Raw genomic sequence first — 21,223 nt, 5'->3', positions numbered from 1 at the left:
AAAGTTTAGGAGTCTGAACTTTTTTTTTTAATGAAAATTTGCAATGAATCTTTCTGGCCAAAATTTGGCCAAAGGGAGTCTTTTGACAACCTGAGAAGGGCAGGAAAGTCAGAGTCAGGAGGTGGTGCTTCTGGTGTAATTGCTAGTTTCCCAGTGACATTGTCGTGTGGGTTCAATCTGGCGAATTGTTGCAGCTGATAGCTGATCGCTGATCTCGTTGAGCGATAAGCCGTATGCATTGGTTTGAACCCCTAGCCATTGTCATCAAGTGGCCTCCAGCTCTGCATTACAACCAGCTCAGTATCAGCCTGTCCAGGTGAGGCATTGAGCAGGTGGAAATTGTCCGATATTTGGGTAGGGTCATAGTGCTGGAGGAGAAGATGTGGATGTGGATGCTTCTATAGAAGCAGCTGCTGCCAGTGGCCTTTGTTGGGGGCTTTGTGACATCAAACTTGCCGTGAAGTTGAGGATCTGTAGCACCACCGTTATACAAATGCTATCGTAAGGCCATGAACATGGGCTCCGAGGAGGGCTGAAGAACACTGGGTTTACGTTTTTGATTCTTGTCGACTTTGTTAGCTGCTGCATATCAAGTGGCAGGACATGCTCAGAAATGAGGATGTTTGGAGCCAACCTCAGCAACTGCCTCCATCAGCACTAGTTTGGTTTGGATGGCTTTCTTGGTGTGGACATATTATTAGACTGGAAGACCAGCAGCTTCTGACACGTGTGTACCAAGGAATGTTGCTACATGGCTGGTGATCAGGTGGGCGTTGAAAGCTTTGGGGGTGTGCCAGTTCCCAGTGATGGACATAAACTGAGTTTACCAGCTGACCACCTTAGGCCTCTTTCCAGAGATGGATCCAGGTGCTGCTCAATTTGCAAGGAGGCCATGTGCCTTTGGGATTTGCCATGATGATGATAGCCAAGGTAACTGAAGTACTAGTTCTGGCCATTCAACCTGTATCTCCTTCTGCAGGTTTTGGTGAAAGCATAAAGGTTGAAATATGCTGTAAACAGTTAAGGATCCTCAGAAACTAGATGCTGTTACCGCAAAACCGTATAAAATGCTAAAGATATGAGCATTTGAGTTTGTCCTGAACTGTGCAATGCAGGTGCCTTGAATGGTAATATCCAAAGACAGCTGTTCACTGCAGTTTGTCTGCTGGTGGCTTGTCACTCGCTGATTAGCAGCTGGTAATGCTGCTCTTGGAAAAGCTCTGTAGTCAATCAGCAGCTGGAGGGGGACACCTGAGGGGAAGTGGAGGGAGATGTTTCTCTCCCTCTAATAATAGAAGTTCTTACAGCTGAAGATTTTCATGATGTTTCTCATGCGATCTGTATGTAATGGTGCAGTGTCACTCAAGGTAGCTTAAAGGGACTGTTGGATTAAAACCATATTTAAAAAGCCCCAAACTTGCCAGTGTTACATATGCTGTTTTAGAGTTATTCGAATAGAATTTTAAAAACTAAATCTTCCCTTTACCATTCATTTGCCTTGTCTGCATTTCACTCCTTGTGGGCAGTTCTGTTCTTTTTCCCCTAGTCGCTGTCACTCTTTGATTACACTACGTTACCACAATATTGCAGTGTTTGGAAAGTGAGGCAATGTTTAAAACTGGACGGGAAAGAATTTTTGAAAATATTCTTATTGATGTTATGTTTATAAAACACATTCATAAACATGTGCATCATATGCATCCGATGAAGTGAGCTGCAGCTCACGAAAGCTTATGCTCAAATAAAATTGTTAGTCTCTAAGGTGCCATAAGTACTCCTTTTCTTTATTCATAAATGCACAAACTCTGGGTTCTAAATTAATTGATGTTGCTTCTTTAAAAGAGGATCTTATCCTCTGACATATTGGCAGAGCAGTTTGTGAGGAAGCCTCTGTAAGAATAGACTTTTTGTGAAGTAATCAAGGGAGAAACACGTGTATTAGGTTTCTATTTGGTCTGAAAATTCAGTGCCATCTGTTCCAGATGTTTTCAGCTGCATTTATAGCAAGCAACTGCTGTGCTGTTTAAAAAAAAACCAGTTTATTTTACACTCTTTCTCTCACACCCATTGCATATAGACGACGAGCCATGGAATCAGTTCCTTTGTGTGCATAACAAAAGTTGCACAAATAGTGTTGAATAATTTAATGTGAACTCTGGAGCAAGGCTTTTGTGCGTGTGTGCTGACTTTGTATTTTTAGCTGCTAATGCTAGCTTGTAGAGAATGTTAAATCTTATCTCATCGTGCAGCGGAACAGCAGCTTGTAAAATGGTACGATGTTCATACATTGTAAAATCATAGGAATTTATTCTCCAGAACAGACTTCTGGTTACCTGCTACATTCAGTATGTGAGGAAACCATCAGACTATACTAACTAGAGATTGGGCCCTGTGCTGCAAAGTTCAGAATTGGATCCGAACTTCGTGGGTGCCAGGGTCTGGGGTGTTGGATTGGGCTCATCTCTAGAATTAAACATGTCAGATGGTGCTCTAGTAATTATTGTTCTACAGTAATCCAGAAGAAACAAATGCACTGTGGGTGTTCACTTATTGGTTTTGAATCTGGCCCCCTCTCCTCTGCCCCTCCCCCTATATGAAATATTCGTGCATCGTGCTGTGCGAAGTGAGCTTTTCTTAATTGGAAACTAATAGCTAAAGGCTACAATAATGTGGATGCTACTAACAGTCCAAGATGGAGGAAAACCCAACTGTTGATGGGAGAATTGCTGGTAAACTGTTAGCTGGAAAATGGAGAGACAAGGGGGAATTATGAAGCTTATTGGCTTATAAAATTCTTGGAATGGTTTTTGCTCCGAGAAAGCTTGACATCAAGATTACTCTGAGCTCTTGAAGAGCTAAATCAATTTACTGGTAGCTGCTATTGCTTTTAGAGCACCCTTTTGCGGGGCATGATTAGAAGACCTGATAATGTGTTAGTATGTTTTCCAGGGATTCTCCCACTTTGGGCTGGCCCTCTCAGCCTTTGCAGGAAAGGGTGCAATGTTTTATTTCCCAAATGCACCTGTCTTTCACAGTCGGTAGAAAACTTTAGGCCACAGTTCTGCAGCATTACACCCTCTGAAAAGCCTCATTGACTTCAGTGCTGCTTGCAGTGTGTAAATTAAGAATGTGTATTTGACAGTTATCACTGAATGGTTTCCCTATCCTAAGAATGGTAAAGGTTGACAAATGTTTACTTATCTATATTAAATATGATTAAAGTATTAGTATGTTACAGGCTTCCTTTAATTTTGACTGTAACTCTTGATATTTGCTAGTCAGAAGTAGGTTTACAAACACTCGCTTGGGAAGTTTCAGCAATCTTATTTAGTGGTGAAATTGTATAGTGAAAATCACGTTTAATGCAACAGGAGGGCTTCCTGGCATTGTTATAAAATTAGGAACAAATTGAGAGGTGAGGGGAGAAGGAAATGAAAGAGAGAAATTGAGAAAATCAGTACATGAATGAATGGCTGGCACACGCACACACGACTGCTGTGATGGCCTGACTTGCTGTAGCTTGGTCTCTGGATAATCCTCAGATGTCAGATTTCCTTAAGGCCAACATGTGACACAAAGCTTGCCTCTCCACAGAGAAGTGTGCTTTGCTGGTATTAAGAGGCTAGCTGATGCCTCATCTCTCATCGTGCATGAGAATGTGTGTGTCTGTCTGTATGCACTGTGTGTGTCTGTGTGTGTAGGTGGTTCTACAGGCAGTGTGTTTTAGAAGAGCTTTGAAGTGAAACCGGATTTCCACAAGCTATTGGCTAGTGTATAGACACACCAAACTACTATGGGCGTCTTTTTTTAAAGAAGAGACTGCTAGCTGGGATTACCTTTCTCATACCTGCCACCCCTGATGCCCTCTCAAGGTTAGAATTCGAGCTACATGGGACCAGCTTAATACCAAGCGCCATTCAAAAGGAGCTGCATGAAGGAACAGCAGACACGGAAAGAAGAGCAACTGCGCCCACCGAATAACATGAGCAATAGTTTGCAGGTTAACCTGCCCAAGAGTTGGGTTGGTTCAAATAGCTCACTGCAGGAGAAGTCTGAGCACTCTTTTTTTCTTTTCTATTACTACAGAATGGAGGATGAGGCAGTGCTGGACAGAGGGGCTTCCTTCCTTAAGCATGTATGTGACGACGAAGAAGTGGAAGGTAAGAGATCTATATTTCTTAGGTTAATGTGTCTCTTTAAAATGTATATATTAGAGCAAAACAAATGGCCACAGGCAGATGCAGTGAAAAGGGATCGTTCTTTTTCTGAACAATGAATCATAAAAACGATTGAAATGTTGGCAGGCAGAATTAGCATGGTCCTGACTTTTTACACCTAAAGAGTCCTGTTTTCAAAGTGAGAGTTAATACGCTGCTGGCATTCTTTCTTTATATCCAAAATAACATTCACGTGCCTCCACAGAATAACCCTGAGATGCTGTGTGGTGCTTGGTGGTGTTTTTTTTTTGTTTTTTTTTATAATATGAATGCATTTTGCAGCACTTGTGAATCAGTATTGCACCTTGTATGGCATACGTTGGCAGGGATCACAAATGGAGGAGACCCTTGCACAAAATGATCCCAAATGCTGGCTCCTGGGCACCAGACTCAGAACACTAAGAGGATCATTTTCTGTGGGATTCTTTCAGCTTAGAAGAAATACAGGCCATGACTTTCTGTGAGAAAAGGGACTTTTTTAACTAGGCCAAGAGTTGCCCCATATTTAAAGAAATGAACAAGAGTGTCTGAAATTTTTTGTTTGCATAAACTAAATATATTTGTGTAACTCCCCCAAAGTATGAAAATAGTTTTGGAAAATATCTGCCAAATACGGTGATTGGGTCTCTGAATGCAACTATCAAGCTTCCAGCAATTCAAAACAATCATTTAAATGAAAAATAGCTTGGAAACTGCAAGGTATGAGAAGCACAGAGTTTTGTTTCCTCAACTAATGTCAGCTGTGCTCTATAGCTATAAAAATCACCCTGTTGGTTTTAACTAGGCCACTTACTGTCCATAGGGGTTGGGGTGAGGGGGTCTCCTGTTAGAGGAGACTGACCCCAGGGGTGTGAAAGCTTTGGCACAGAACGTAAACATGTAATTTTTTCTTTAAAAATTTCTCCATATTTTAAAGCCTAAAATGGGGACAATCCCTGTAACTGCAGGTGGAAACAAGGTAAATAAAACCTGCCGTCTGGCCCCCGATAATAAATCACAGTTATAGCTGTAAGGAGTAGAGCAGCAAAAAGGTCATGCCAATCACCTAAAGGTGCATTAAAAATGGAAGGGTTTTGGGTGGTTGTTAAGACTATGATTTTCTATCTGACCCTTAATAATCTTTCCAGGCGAATATCCAAATTTGATCTATCATTAAAGAATCACAGTCCAATTGTTATCGCCTTGCTGGGGGCAGGGAGTAAGACGAGGTGAAAAGAGATGAAGTATCTATATTATTCCTCAGCACAGGAGGCTGGGAACTGTAATTCCATGTCTGAGTCTTTTGATAGACTCAGAGTTTGGGTTGTATAACTAACTCCTTTGTTCTCGTTAATGGCAGTGCCGAGGTACTAGAGCAAAACTTCGTAAACACCCCCAGATAACTAGTTAAGGAAGCTAGCACATGGACATTTTTAAATACTTGCAGTGTTGTATCGGAAGAGGAACAGGTGTGCTAATGTGAAAAGACTTCAAGTTGCCACTTTGACTTTCTGCTGTTCTTTGGGGCATGGGTCGTCTTCGTACGTGCTTTGACAGCACTGGGCACATTTTGGGCACTTTGCCCAAATAATTATTCGTGTAGTGTTGGCCTTTTGTATACGTTGCATTTGCCTAACCAAGAATGCACCACACATGCATGTGCCTAACCTACCTGTAACTGTAACACTGGTGGGAATTATATGAGAGCATATGCCCCTATGGCATGTCCCCAGACTTGGAAGATAATTTAAGACATCTGTGTGCAGCTGGCCATTTCCTGCTTATTGTCATGGTGAAGTTATCATTTCACTTCTGATGTTTATGGGTAAATGCTACCTGCCTACCTTGCATGAATATCAAAAGGGCATAAGTAATAACTACAACACATTTTTGTTATGAAGAGCTGCTTTGTTGGCGGCTGGCCGACATTGTATAGAGATGCTCGGAAATATGGCTCAGCATAGTTTACTGAGGTTACTTCCTGATTCCATTTCAGAGAATGGGAAAATGTAAGTATTATTGTGAGAATGAGGAACAAACAGAGCTCCAGGGTCAAGTTTTTTGAAAAAGAAAAGCAGCCCCATTTATCTACAGCACTGTACATTCCTTTCTTAAAAGGTAGTGATGTATTCCTAAAATTCCACTAAATTAGGAATCTAAATAGGTGTGACACACAGAATACTTAATAACCTGGTTTGGAACAAGGGAAAAAGTAAAGCTCCACCTTATCCCTTGTGATAAGATCTTGCCTCTCTAACTCCCCTCAAGCCAGTAGTAGCTCTGACTTCATGGTGGGGCGGAGGGTACTTGATTTCAAGTTTGGCAACTCAGTTAAACCTGTAAAGGAGGAGGGGCACTCTGACAGGGTTCAGGTATGTAGGGGAATGTGGCCTGCATTTCCAGAAGTTTTCCCCCACCCTGTATCCATCTACTTTAATAAGTTAGGGGTACCATGGATGTGGATGCAGTATTGGAACCTGACTAGAATAGAATTCTCTGTTGCACTGGAAATTTATGTCTGTGGATCTCATCAATGTTAAGGGGAGTTACCTACATAAACATCTGTACACATGACTCAGAGAAACATGTGGAACTTAATTAGGGACTTTGCAACAAGAGAAACTTTAATAAAAAACCTCCCAACCACTAAAACCATTTTCCATTTTTGCTAAACCCTTTTTTCTTTTGCTTGCCCCTGTTGTGATGTCTGTGGATTTGTGTTATCACACATTTGGGGGAAAAAGTTGTGTAATGTCATAAAATGGTACCCTTAATTTTGCTTCACTCAAAACGTCACTCATTTTGCAGTAACAAAGACTTTGTGAATTACTGATGTATTTATTTTTTATATAGTATAAATGAACAAGTGGAAATTAAAAATATAAGCAAGGAATAATCCACCACAGAATGTACTTTGCTGATTTGTTTTGATAATTTAGTTTAGTTTAAATTGGACAGTAGCAGAGGGAGCTGCATTTTTGTCTCTTCAAAACTGCCACAGACTTTGATTTTGCTGTTGCAGAATTAGGAGTGATTACTTAAATTATAAGCTCTTTGGGGCAGGAACTGTCTTTTTTGTTTTGTTTTCTATCTGTAGAGCACCTAGCACGGTGGCGGAGCCCCAGATATGGGCAAGGCCCTCAGTGCTACCACAATACAAATAGCAAATCATAATAGTGGTTTGGATTTCGATTCTGGTTTTTATGTGAACCTTCAAATGTTGAGAGGGTTCAGATAAAAGATTTCCATTTCGGCTCCTCTCTAGTTTTAATTCTCCGTTATGCTTTGTATACTATTAAATATGCTGTGTATAGCTCGGATAAGCTCTCAAGTCTTGATTCAATACAAATGCAGTAGGACTTGTCTTAAAGTGCTCTGCTAGGAGGTTCCTTGCCATGATACCACCTTTCTAACATTTGATAGCTTGACGCTAGTAAATCTACCAGCATGTTTACCATCTGTCTTTTTTCAACTTATGGCTATCTTCTTTATCTGTAGGCAAGATGTCATTCTAGTCTGCTGCAAATAGCCTTTTCTCTGTTGGCAGGGTAGTTGGCAGACTTCAGTGTTATCTTAAAATGTGCTGGTTTCGTGTATGACATCAGTGCTTTCTCACTTCCACTGCTGTGATGCTTTTAATGTCTTATTTGAAGGGCTCTGATTTAAAAGCTTGGGTCAAAATTTGGATGATTGTAAAATGATTTTATTTAAAATGGTGCTTGTCCAAATGTGCATTTTAAAAAGAACTATCAGGGTTTTCCGTTCCGTCTTTAAAAAAAAAAAAAAAAAAAAGTACACCTTTGGGAAATGTCATAGAGTTTAGGGCCAGAATGGACCACCAGATCATCTAATCTGACCTCCTGAATAGCACAGGCCACCCGCACGTTAAACATTGAAAGTCCTTTGAGGATGAAAAGGCATTGTATAAGTGCTGAGTGGCCTTTCTTTTAAAGGAATATTAAATTCTCCAGTGACAGAGCCTAGTAGTACAAATTATTTTACATCAAATCTGAGGAAAGTGTTTTGTAATATCATAATGGTAATGACATGGCTCTTTTAACCCTTGTTTTTAAGGGAGAAGATAGGAATTGCTGATTTCCTTAATTAAAGGCAAGGACCAAACACTCAGCCAGCATTAAATACACTTAATATGGTATTAAATGATCAATTTAAAAACAATCCATCTCTGTGCAAAAGTGACACGAATGAGATGCACACCTGCTCTCCAACTTGGCGACTAACCAAACTTGGCTGAAGGCCATGCTAGTTGAAATGGTGACAGTCAGACTGAGGCATTGTGCCCCTTGTCTGCTGGTGTGAATAAGCGTTCCAAGTGGAGGGCTTTGGATGTACTAATGGAGGCAAAACCAGAGCGCCAGGCCTGCCAAGGGAATTGCCTGCACAGACTCCAGCTTGAGAGGCAAATTTGCTGGGACTGTGCAGGCTGATCCCTTTTCAGGATCAGGGCCCATACTGTTTAGCTGTATGCGTAATAATATACATTTACTGTGTGTCGAGCACGGGTACTCAATCTTTTTCTTTGTGTTTCCTCCCCTGCAACATGCTATAAAAACTCCACGGCCCACCTGTACTGCCACAACTGGTTTTCTGCATATAAAAGCCAGGGCCGGCGTTAGGGTTTAGCAAGCAGGGCCATTGCCTGGGGCCTTGCAAAGCTACCTTGCTCAGGCTTCAGGTTTAGCCCCAGGTGGCATGGCTCAGGGCTCTGGGCGTCAGCCCCGCACAGAGGGGCTTTGATTTTCTGCCTTGGGCCCTAGTGAATCCAACACTGGCCCTGCTTGGTGGAACCCCTGAAACCTGCTTGTGGCCTCCCAGGGGGTGCCGGACCCCTGGTTGAGAACCGCTGGTGTATGGGACCGTGCTATGGTCAGCTTACCCCATCAGGTTAAGTGTCTGCTGCCTCAGTTTCTCTCTGAGAAGTACATGTAGACTTGTGGTTGATGTCACATCCCCTTCTTTGGCTCTGATTTGCTAAGAAAACATAACAGTTCAAACATAACTGACAGTACAAATCTACCAGCCCTGTCCCCAGGCTCTGGAGTTTCTTCCCCAAACCATTTCCTAGCTGAGACTTGTTCTGCTCCCTCTTGGCTAGTATTGATTCCACTGGCCCTGGGCTCTCCTCTTTCTGTGTGAATAGACGCTCTCTTACAATAAGTACTGCACCCCAGCTGTTCTCATGGGACCCCGGTCATTTGACTCAGCTGCAGGCCAGCACCTGGAAACAGGACACTGGGACATACGCGTACCCAGGAACCAAGGGTAACATTTGCTTAGCGGGATCTCAAATTGCTCTATGGGGATTTTGCAAACTCTTTCTGTTGGAATCCCTTCCCCGCTTGCTGGCATGTCTGCCTCTGGGGTGAGACACAACAGCTCTTCATTAGTGCCCTACAACACTACATGACCGCTTAGGACAGAAAATGAGTATATAAAATTTGCCTGTCTCTGCTGTGCATGATACCGCATCCCTTTCTGAATTCCTTCAGGTTATTTTTAAACAAAAAACCTAAAATGCATATAAAGGTCAGACTAAATGATCACAATGGTCTCTTCTGGTCTTGGACTCTGAATCTAGGTAAACTTAAAATATGGCAAGGAGGTCCAGTCATGGCTGTGGAATTTCTAATGGAAGATGGAGTTGTATTTTAGTGACTTTTCATTTGGTTCACTGCCATCTGGGCTCACTTTTTATTTCCTTCTCATTAATGATATAGAAATAAATACTGAGAAGTCACCTAAGCCAATAACTGCTAAAGGCAAAGAAAGACCAATTAAAACTGATAATCTGTGCAATAAATCAAAACCTATAGAAACGAAGTGAAGCTATTCTTAATTATACTTGATAAGTGACAAAACTTATCAAATAAATAAAACAAAAAAGCCTCCTGGGAAGCGAAAGGTAAAAATTAACAGACAATTGACTGACTGAATGAATAGAGCTGAGTAAATGAATGGAGTTTTTAATCTCAAAAAGTAGAAGCGATCCCAAGAAGAGTTTCCTAGTCAGAAAATTAGAACCCTGTGAGGAGTGGACGCTATGGAACTGGTCAGGTGACCTATGGAATGCTGGGGAGTTTCCATGAGAGGAGAGAATAGTAAGAGGAAAGAGAGGTTAGTGTATAAGATAAAGGGTATAGAGAGAAGGCCCAGTGGGTGCTTCTGTTTAACCATTCCTCGTGACGCAAGAATGAGAGGGCAAGTAGAGCAAAGACAGATGGAAAGGAGAGGCCGAGCCTGAGAGGTCAAGGTTGGAGGTGGAGAAGAGTGAGAGGAACAGAAGTAGAATTGGCCTAGTGGATAAAGTCAGATTTTAGGACCAATCCTGGTTTCTTGCTTGACTTTCCCTGTTTGTGTGTTCACTGGCCATTGGGAAAGAATCTTACTCTTCATTGGTCTAAGGAAAAAAGAAATATTCATTGCTTTGATCTATGGGCCTGTAAGCAGCAAAGCTGGGCTTACTCTGGTGAGTGCTGCCAGGGCTGCCTTGTAACTCAGTGGCGCTAATATGGCAGGGGTGGCCAACCTTAGCTTGAGAAGGAGCCAGAATTTACCAGTGTACGTTGCCAAAGAGCCACGGTAATATGCTCCCCAGCAACTCTTCTCCCCCAACCCCCCATTCCCAGCGCCTCCTGCCCACCAGCAGCCCCGCTGATCAGCGCCTCCCTCTCCCTCACCGCACCTCCTGATCGGCTGTTTCGTGGCATGCAGGAGCGAGGGCACGGCGGCTCAGGGGAGGGGGTGGGAAGGGGTGGAGTGAGGGCAGGGCCTGGGGCAGAGCCAGGGGTTGAGCAGTGAGCACCCCCTGGCACATTGGAAAGTTGGTGCCTGTACCAGGAGCCGCACGTTAACTTCTGAAGAGCCGCATGTGCTCCGGAGCCCCAGGTTGGCCACCCCTGTAATATGGGCTCTTTGTGTTCTAGAATTCTCTTTACGATTGCTAGGGGGTGTCTGTTCCCTTCACACGGGTCCAGTGCTATTCCAAGACTTTTTGGACAATATTGTGTGTGTATTTTGGACAGTATTGAGAGGCAGTGTAAAGGGACTTTAAAATGAGCACACTTCATATTTATGCTCAGTTGAAGGCCCCTTTACAGTGACAGATCAGAGTAAAGTGGCCTTGGTATAAAATGAGAATCAGACGATTGAGGGTACATCTACACTGCAAAAAAAAAAAACCTCAACAACTCTGTAGCAGTGAGTCTTGGAGTCCAGTTCAACTGACTTGGGCTCACACAACGGGGCTAGAATAACACTGTATACGTTCCTGCTTGGGCCGGAGCCTGGGCACTGAAACCTGGCAAGGGGCGGGGACCTCAGGGCCCAGGCTCCAGCCTGAGTGGGAATGTCTACACTACTACTTTTAGCCCCATAGCATGAGTCCCAAAAGCCCTAGTCAGTTGACCCAGACTCAGACTCGCTGCCATGAGTGAGATGTTTTTTGTGCAGTGTAGGCATGCCCTTAAAAACCACTGTAATTTAATAGAGGCCCATCAGCGTGGAGGGTGGACATGGGGATAAATGCAGGCCCTGTATCAAGGAGTCTGACCTTGGAGTACTCCAGAATGTAGGTGAAATCTCCCTTTTAAAAGAAAACTGCATCCTCAATATAGTAAACCATAATTGTATACCCAGAAGCAGTGTGCCAATAGGATGTACTAGTGATGTACAGTAGTACTGCAGAATTAGGTGCATAAGGGCTTTTATACCTTCTCTGAGGCACCCAGCATTTGCCAAAATCGGCGGCAGGGTACTGGACTAGGTGGATCCTTCGTCTGTTCTGATCTGTCATTTCGTGTGTCCATCTTTCTGTGTTATCCCTATAGGCATTTTCTGTACCTTTTTTCTTGATCATCCAGTGTACTTTTCCCAACACTCATGCCCCTACTTGCGCTAGCAGTGGCTTTCAATGATAGTGACTCACATTTCAGTCTCTAAAGCACGGGGGTGTGTGCCTTGGAATTTAGGCGTTAGTTTCACTGACAAACACTTCTGTTGCTCGTGCATGCATGCGTGCTGCAGCTATGCTATGACATGCAGGAGGCAGCTTCAGATCTCCCAGTCCTGACCACTTGTGCTTAAGTTGTGGGTAGCAGAGTTCTTGTGATGCCTCAATTGATATGCCAAACACCTGAGTAGGCACTGAAATGCTGGCAATTTACTCTAAGTGTCATGGGGACACTTTTAGTGGACTACAAACACTTTTTTTTTTTTTTTTTTTGAGGCGGTGAGATAGAGGCAAGTTTAAGTTAAACAAATTATGTATTAATTATGACTCTACAATAATAACCAATGCCCTGGTTTTCTCCTTAATCACAGGAATTATTAGTGCACATAATGGGGAGGAAAGACGATCTCCTCTAGACTTAATGGCATGCAGTTCATCAACAGCATAAGTCTCCTGTCCTCCAACACAGCTGAGTGCAACATACTTGCAAAATTTAATGTCCTTCCTACTCAGACAATTAGAAGAACTAGGGTCAAAATTTTCAAACTTTCATGCCTAAGGAAGGGGCTTAATATATTCCGAAGGGATGAATACTGAAAGCTCTCACTGAAGTCAATGGGATCCATAGGGTTCGGCAGCTGTGGAAAATCAAGCCACTTATTTATACCTAAATATGGCTCCTATCTGCATATATGCATCTATAATGCCAAACACAGTTTAATATTGGGTCTATCTGCTTTGATGATTTCCATACTCTGAAAAAGACAATTCAAGCCAAGGTTTTCAAAAGCAATACATTATTTTGGATGCACCACTTGAGACACCTTAAGGGAGTCTGATTTTTAAAGGATGTGTGTGAAAATCCGGTGTCTCAAAAAACAAACAAACCAGAGGCACCCAAAATCAGTTTTCATTTCTGGAAACCTTGGACTAACACTTTGTATAGCATTTTATAATGTATGTAAGCTGCTCTTTCAGAAGTCATCCTCTCCTTTGATTAGGATCCAAGTGGCGTTGACCTGATTAGATCAGCTCATGGCATGGCAGGTTCTGTAGGTTGTGTAACCTCTCACACTTGAAGAGTCAGAAAAGCTGCTTACAGGTTTGTGGGTAAGCGTCTAACAATAGATTATAAAAACCTCAGGTTGAATACCCAAAACATGCTCGTTGTTTTCTGTCTGAACGGTGTTGATCAGTTTATCATTTGCCAGCTATAGACATTTATCTGTCACACAGAAACTACACTCAGTTATGTGAGTGTCTTTCCCAGATTCCACCGCAAACATTCCCTTTCTTTCGTAGATCAATCCTGCATCTTTTGGTTGCTTATATCCGCTCTTTCATTTAAATGTTCAGGTTTGTGTATGTTCTTTTAAGATGCCTGATGAAGAATGCACTTTTTATTTTTTAGTTTAAGTTCTTCTCACTTCTTAAATCTTGATTTTACTTTCAGTGTGATGCCTCCCTACTTGAAAGGGATTGTAGGTGTCAAGGGACAGCACTAAACCACCTCTACAATAAGCTTCAGAAAAGCTGTTAAATCTTCTTAGGAATTTTTCAGTTTAACACAATGGTGATCAATAGGTATGGAGTGAGGGAGGGAAAAATCATGCTTTTGGAATTGAGAAAGCTTGAGATTCAGACATCTCCTCTATTCTACACTCATCCGATGAAGTGAGCTGTAGCTCACGAAAGCTTATGCTCAAATAAATTGGTTAGTCTCTAAGGTGCCACTAGTATTCCTTTTCTTCATCCTATTCAAGTGCCTTTCAGCACAAGCTGACTACAGTGTCATTACACGTGAACCTTTAAGGACTGTAGAGATCGTTTTTATATGAAGATTAAATTGACCTTTGGAAGACCCACAAGTTCCAGTGACCTGATGAGACATTATCAAAAATTATTTCATTTATTTACATGTTGTTTTCCTCATCTGTGCCCTGCATTCATGCTGTTGTCATTATATTAAACATCCCATTGTTAATCTTAATAAAAAAAGCGCGTAGAACCTTAGGTGGAGTTCAGCTAGTGTGTAACTGACTGGGGGAAGGTATTATGCTTCAAGAAATGTCGTAGTTGTTTGACAAAATGGGGCTTTAGAATAGCAAATTAGAAGTGTTGAAAAGTACCTTTTCCCCCTCGCCCCTTTAAATGTTTAGATATGTCTGAGCACATAGTGGAAAATGGGGGCACAGGGCACTCAAGGTGCCTCATTTGAGTTGTAGTTTAATTAAATGTTTATCAGACAAAAATTTATTTTTGCTTTGATTTTATTTTTTTCTGAAATGTGGAAAATTATCTTAATTCTGGCATTCCCTAACTTTTGAGTGCTTGACTTTGTAACCTGAACATTCTTTTACCATCAGTGGGTGATTGTTGTTGTGTGTGGTGGTGGTGGTGGTTGTTGTTTTTATATAGGTATAGATAGATAGTGGTGTCGCTGATCACTGGTGCCCTCTTGTATTATCAATAAGCCTGACAAATTTGTCAGCTTTTCTGCTGAGCCTCTACATCTGCTGCTTCAAACTTCATACACTCTCTAGTTTGCTATAGAGCCTGGGGTCCTTCACCTCTTTTACATTTGAAATTTCAAACTGAAAGCATATGAGACTTGCAAAAAACTTCTAGGCCTGCGTATCCCTTTCTGATACCATTTTGAAAGTGAAAGTGGTTAATAGAATTTCAGGAGGCTTTGCTGGGGGCAGATTGATGCACTGGGTGTGAAGGCGGGTCCGGAGAAGAATAATCTTACAACCAGGTGAAAATGACATGCTCCCCATACATATTATGCTGTTTTCCATACTGATTTAAATGCATGCATACTTAGGTATCTGCAAACAGTCTTAACCAGCTCTTTTTAAGATTAGCAAAGTGCCTTTTACTCATGGAGGGCTAGGTATGCACAACATTAGAATGTTTAAATCCAAACTGGGGTATTAGAGTGCAAAAAAGCATCTGAACAAGCTTCTTAGAACATTAAAAAAAGAAAAAAGCCTGTTTTCTTCCTCTGGTAACTTAAAAAAATCACCCTCAGACTGCTGTTCAACATGACAGAGTTAGACTCCTAGGTAATTTGTTGGTGCAAAATTATAATTAACCACTGAAAGTGGGGGCTTACAATGAAGCTCCCTACTGTAATGCTTGCAGTGGCCTTCAAGTTTATCACATCGTCATTCTGGCTGCTAGTGTGTGCTAACCCGCTGTAGTTGATGGAGTGAGTATAACTTCATGAAGGACCACGCAGAAAGAATAGAATTCCACTCTTACTGCTCTATCTTTGCAAAAGTGTTAGCGAAAATTCATTAGACTGAAGTAAAGAAGTTACAGAGTGTCCAGATCGAGCCGTGGAGTATAGTAATACTGCCCAATAATTAATCTAACCAGGAACACGTTAATAAATTAACTTGTCCTGGTGTGGCGTCTAGAGGTCCTGTTGTGCTGTGTGCAATCTCAGTAGACAAGACCGAGGATGGGAGGGGAAACAAAGACACATAGAAGTTAAGTGACTTAGCTAAGGTCAAACAGCAAGGTAGTGACAGAGCACAATTGAATCCAGGTCTCTGGACTCCCAGTCTATTTCCCTATCCACTGGACACGGTGCCTTCCATACATAGGAGCAAATGACTGAGGGGTGGCTTCCTGATGAGTATCATGGCTCATCAGTAGCGCCAATGGGTGAAGAGTCCAGAGAACTACAGAGCTACAGTAAGGACCAAGATCTATCTCCAAGGTGAACACAGAGTTTCGTGGCTTCTGTAGGGGTCACACCCATGTACCTGAAGATACAACTTAACCCTGATGTGTTGAGGCACCACATAAAACCTAACTGAGCATTTGGAAACGTGAGCCTGGGCTCAGTGAATAACCTCGATTAATGTGTGGAACTCTAATATCAAAAGAAACAGCAGGTGTAGGGTGGGGACAGTATCCACAACAGAAAGGGCAGTAGTGACTCTTGACAAGGAAATCTTATTGCCCTGACCAGATGCGAAAGTCAGATATAAGAGGGCGAGGCGCTTCCCATGGTGCGTTAAAGCAACCTCCTTCTTTGAGACACTTTAATTCTGTGGTCAGCTTGATAATAGAAATACATCATAGTAAGCTTGTAAGCTTAATACTTTAATATGCTGCCAACAGAACTAGACAATCTCTTTAATCCTTTTGATCACATGTGCACAGTGCAGATTTTGGTAACGTGAAACTAAATTGTGTATGCGCAGGCAAGCATCTGCATTACTTAGCTGCAGTTCCCCATTCTACAAGGGAGAGAAATGTTTAATGTTCCTTCCTCCTCCCCCCCCCCCCCCAAAGGGAGGTGGCTAAGTAAGAGATTTTCCTGTTCAATGTACTTGAAGGAAGTGGTTGGCATTTGTTTACATTGTTGTGAGTTCTGAGATAAACTTCTAGACTCTCCTCCCAGAGTGCCTGGCAGGAAGCAATTGACACACATTCTCAATGCACTATGTTTGAGACATTTCCGACTTGCTGGGATAATTTAGCTTTCCCATGAGAACCATTCAATGCAAATGGTTATGCCTGATAAATTTCACAAGATACATGTGCGGCATATTAGCATGCTGCAACTTAAAGGAGGATAGGAAGAATGAAAATGTCTGCTTTAGTTCTCCTGATGGCCTAGGTATTACCCAGCAGTCAGTATGGTTTTTCTTCGACACCTGTGTCAGTCCAGATAAAGGTTTCTTCAGGAGCACAGAGTGCTGGAAGTAGGGGTTCTGCAGGTGTGGCAGCATCCCCTGGCTCAAAGTGGTTTCCATTATATACAGGGTTTACAATTTTCTTCAATGGCTTTCAGCACCCCTACTATAAAAATTTTTCTAACGCCACTGCGGGAGCACCCTACCCTTCGTCAAAATCTTTTTCTTGGAGAGGATAATATAGTTTGTTGTTCCATGCAACTGTCCCCCTGCCCTCATTTCCCCCAATAAAACTGTCAGCCTGTCCTAAGGATCTGATTAGGTTTTAGAAACTTCCAGTAGATCAGAGTTGTGTATTGATTTAAAGTATTATAGGTGGCGTGTGTGTTGATGCCTATCATTGAAGTTTGCCTACACATTTCCATTCTGAAGAGCCTTTTCCAGTTGCTTACCACTTTCTCCAACTTTTCCCTGTTGGGGCTGAAATTTTTGAAGATGGATTTTCTGTCCAGTGGTGATCGCGTGCGCGTTTGTGTGATTTTTGAGCAAAAATGGGTCAGCTGGTTTTGAGTGTGAAGAGAATAGAACGTGGGTGAGAATGGTGAGAGGGACAGATGTTGCTCTTTTTTAAAATTTTCTTCTAGGAACTTTTTGTCACTTTTTTTTTTTTTTAACAGCTCTATCACCTTCGCAATTTGGGGTAGAAATTTGAGATTTGTGTGCTTTTCAGTGGTGAAAACCCATTCTATTCTACTGTGTTGTAATGGTTTGTTTAAAAACAGACATTGTCCGTGCAGACTGAGTTCTCTCCCTGCCTCTGACAATAACTGTTGATCTCCCGGCATTGCATTTGCACTGCACCTTTGTGCAGATAAGCAGTTTGAGTGGGTTCCTCAATGTCTGAAGGTGTGCACGGAATGAGGGTGCTTATTCTGATCGATGCAAAGTTTTGGAGTTGTGTAAGCAAGGTGACCAGGCTCTACAGCAGAGGTGGGCAAACTACGGCCTGCGGGCCACATCCGGCCCTCAGGACCATCCTGCCCAGCCCTTGAGCTCCCAGCTTGGGGGGCTAGCCCTCGGCCCCTCCCCCACTGTCCCCCCCCACAGCCATGCAGCGCGGCTGCAAGCTCCTGCCGCTCTGAGCGGCATGGTAAGGGGGTTAGGGGGCAGGAGTCCCGGGGGGCGGACAGGGAGCAGGGGGCGGTTGGATGGGGCAGAGGTTCTGGGGGTGTGTGTGGTCAGGAAACAGGGAATAGGGGGTCTTGGATAGGGCGTGGGAGTCCCGGGAGGCCTGTAAGGGGGTGGGGGTGTGGATGGGGTCGGGAGGGTTGGATAGGGTGTGGGGACCCGGGGAGGGGGGCAGTTAGGGGTGGGGGGTCCTGGGAGGGGGCAATCAGGGGACAAGGAACAGGGAGTGGTTGGATGGAGCAGAGGTTTGGGGGGGAGGGGGCGGTTAGGGGACGGTGAACAGGGGGCATTGGATAGGGGGTGGGGTCCTGGGAGAGGGTGGTCAGGGGACAAGGAGCAGGGGGGTTGGATGGGTCAGGGGTTCTGAGGAGGGGGGCAGTCAGGGAGTGGGAGGGGGCAGATGGGAGGACAGGTGGTTTGGGGGGCACAGCCTTCCCTACGCAGCCCTCCAGAGTTTCGCACCCCAGTGTGGCCCTCAGGCCAAAAAGTTTGCCCACCCTTGCTCTACAGGTATCCATGCTTCAATGAGGCAGGACTACCCCCTTTTTTCATTTGATCCAACACAGCATTTTCCTGCTGCCTTCCAAGTAGTCCCACACCATGGAACTTTTTGTCTGTTCTTTTGTTTTCTTTACTAATAACAACAAATAGAAAAAACCTTACCGAAAAACATGGAAAGAACATTAAGGCTGCCAGGATGCCAACATTCAGATAATCCAGTAACTCTTTTTTTTCTTGTGCGTATATGCATTGCAATACAGTCTTTAAAGGCATAGTTGCCTCCTACTTTTCTTGTAGGACTTCTGTTTCATTCACATGGTCATCCGATGCTTTTCGAAGTCCGTGAAAATCCCACTGAAGGAGTCAATGGGAGTCATCTGATCAGACCTGGAGTGTGCAAGTTGGATGGTTCAGTGAATGAGATGGCGTCCTGTGTGTCTGTCCCTGTATTTTGGCCTCAGCTTTATTTGAAATTTAGAGCAAAAGCCTAGGATAGATCTGGCTGTATATTTCTGTAACTGAGTGCATGTAGGCTCTTAGCGGATAAGATGGATGATGTGCAGTGAATGAGGCGGGGTCCATGTGCTGAACAGTGAGGATAAAAATAAATATTGAACAGTTGCCCCATTCACTGTGCATTGTCCAATCCAGGCACACAAGGGGAAAGGTGGCTCTGTGCAGTGCGCCAGAACAAGGCCTATGCACCACTTTAGGACTCTAGTGAAACTTAAATAATGCACAAGCCTTGTGCTATCTCTGTGCACAAGAGTGAATCTCACAGTGAATGAGGCAAGGTTCCTACAGAAATGTGTGTAATGTATGTGCACACAAGGGTAGAGTTCAGATTGCATGGACAACCTTACAGTTAGCATTACTTGTAAGCTCCATGTTGAAACGTTATTCTTTTAACGAGTATTGTTTTTTGGGATGTGTGTGTCTCAGCGCACACGTTAATATGAAATTGACTCCTATGGTGCTAATCTGAATGTGTTGTACTCTTGTGGAATTACATTTCATGAAGTGTGAATTGAAACCATAGATTTGATCTGAGAAAATCTGCAAATTACATTAGGTTATCTATTGTTCTGGTTTATAGAACTGTACTCTGCATACAGTTTTTTGGCATGTAACTATAGATTCCCCCCTTCCCTCCCCACCTCCCCCGATTTCTGTGCAAGAAATCACCCTTTCCTCAATAGATACAACAATCATTCAACAAAAATCTCATCCCTTTTTTTTACTGGTGCAGTTTTGCTTTGGCGTTTTCATTTATTAAACAATAGCTTTTTAAAAACATTACCAGTGAAATAACTTTTTGCTCAGTTTGAGAGTTGTGAATTAGAAGTTAAAGCATCAAAGGATAAATTCTTCCTGATGTAAAATATTTTGGGGTTCAGTCTTTCCTGCATGACCAGTTATGCCGAGACTTACAACAGCCGGAGTTAGGGAAGGAACTCTGGCATGTGTCTCTGAAGAAAAACGTTGAGTATTTTAAGATGTTTTCTATAAAGCAGCAAAAATGGGCCAAATTAACACACACTTTTCACTTGGCCTTTTGTTTTTAGTTTTAGTTCCAAAAGACCCCATGTAAAGAACACAGAGAATCTCGTTCATGTAATCAGGCTGTATATGTTCATCCGATATTGTTACAACTAACATCCACAAAATGGCAGGTTTCCCAGTACAGGTGTGTGCCGACTGGACTGTCCCCATCTACACAATCCAGGAAGATCTGGGTAGCTATCTGACGCTGGCTGAGTTCCAGGCGTTGGTCATCAAGAATTTCACATGGTGCCATGTGCTCTGGGATTTTCCAGCCCACAGGGGCCCGGGAGTTGGCTGAAGTGGCTAAGTTAATTATGCAGATGGGGCTAGGAATTCCCATTTCTATAGCAGAATCACTTTTTTTTTTTTTTTTTAATGCATTCACAGCTTAAGTCATGTCAGTCCTACTCATGAATGAGATCGGAACCTCATCCACAGCAGAAGAGATTGCATGTGACCCATGTTGTGTGTGTGGTTGTGAAGTGCAGATGGATTTATTCATGTTACAGCTTGGTTGCAAATTTTATAAAAGCTAGTAGTGCAGAGAGGCCTAAAATTTAGGAGTCCTTGTCCACTCTAATGCTGAAGCTGCGTTAGGCCATGTGTACACAGGGACGCTCAGGAAAGTAAAGAGCAAATTAACTAGAGATGTGAAGTTAACATACATTAGTTAAAGTGCATTAAACCATTGTGTGGATGTTGTCAATTCCAAAGTAAAGTGGCCTTAGTTTGCTATCGTTTAATTTTCCTTGAAGAATTTCTCTTTCTCCAACAGATGTCCCAGCTGAATTACTTAGGCTCCTGGGGTGAGAATTCTGGCCAAAATGCACACAAGTTGGAATTTCGAAGTTTGGGTTCCCACAGCAATTGCACCTCTGCCCACTTCTGCATAATCAGTATTTTTTTTCTTGCTGTATCTGTGGGTTAACTGCCAAGATTTAAAAGACTAAATATATGGAAGTCAACTGAGATAGATGATGGCTATCGGAAACAATAACTGAATTTCTGAGTTTAAGGGAAAAGAACTGATCGAACTTTCAGATAAATACATTTGTTCTCACATGTGACTAGGATCACCTCTTCAGATAAACATACTTCAGTCAATGGTCGAACAAGTGTGTTTATCTGAAGCTCTGCAATGGTACATTGTAAAATGAGTGGATAAACCA

At 42.8% G+C, this 21,223-nt stretch overlaps 1 protein-coding gene across 8 annotated transcripts in view; it reads left to right on the top strand.

The window, feature by feature from the left end:
• Nucleotides 1-21,223, top strand: part of SLC4A4 (solute carrier family 4 member 4) — a 259,907-nt gene that overhangs the window by 24,523 nt on the left and 214,161 nt on the right. For all 8 annotated transcript variants that reach the window (XM_048846797.2, XM_048846802.2, XM_048846805.2 and 5 more), the window contains exon 2: nucleotides 4,087-4,160. In XM_048846797.2, coding sequence (XP_048702754.1) covers nucleotides 4,088-4,160 — 73 coding nt within the window. In that variant the 5' untranslated portion in view covers nucleotide 4,087. The remainder of the gene's footprint in view (nucleotides 1-4,086; nucleotides 4,161-21,223) is intronic.

This window comes from Caretta caretta, chromosome 4 (assembly GCF_965140235.1).
Source record: "Caretta caretta isolate rCarCar2 chromosome 4, rCarCar1.hap1, whole genome shotgun sequence".
Taxonomy (NCBI): Eukaryota; Metazoa; Chordata; order Testudines; family Cheloniidae; genus Caretta; species Caretta caretta.
This window is presented reverse-complemented; position numbering and strand designations above follow the sequence as displayed.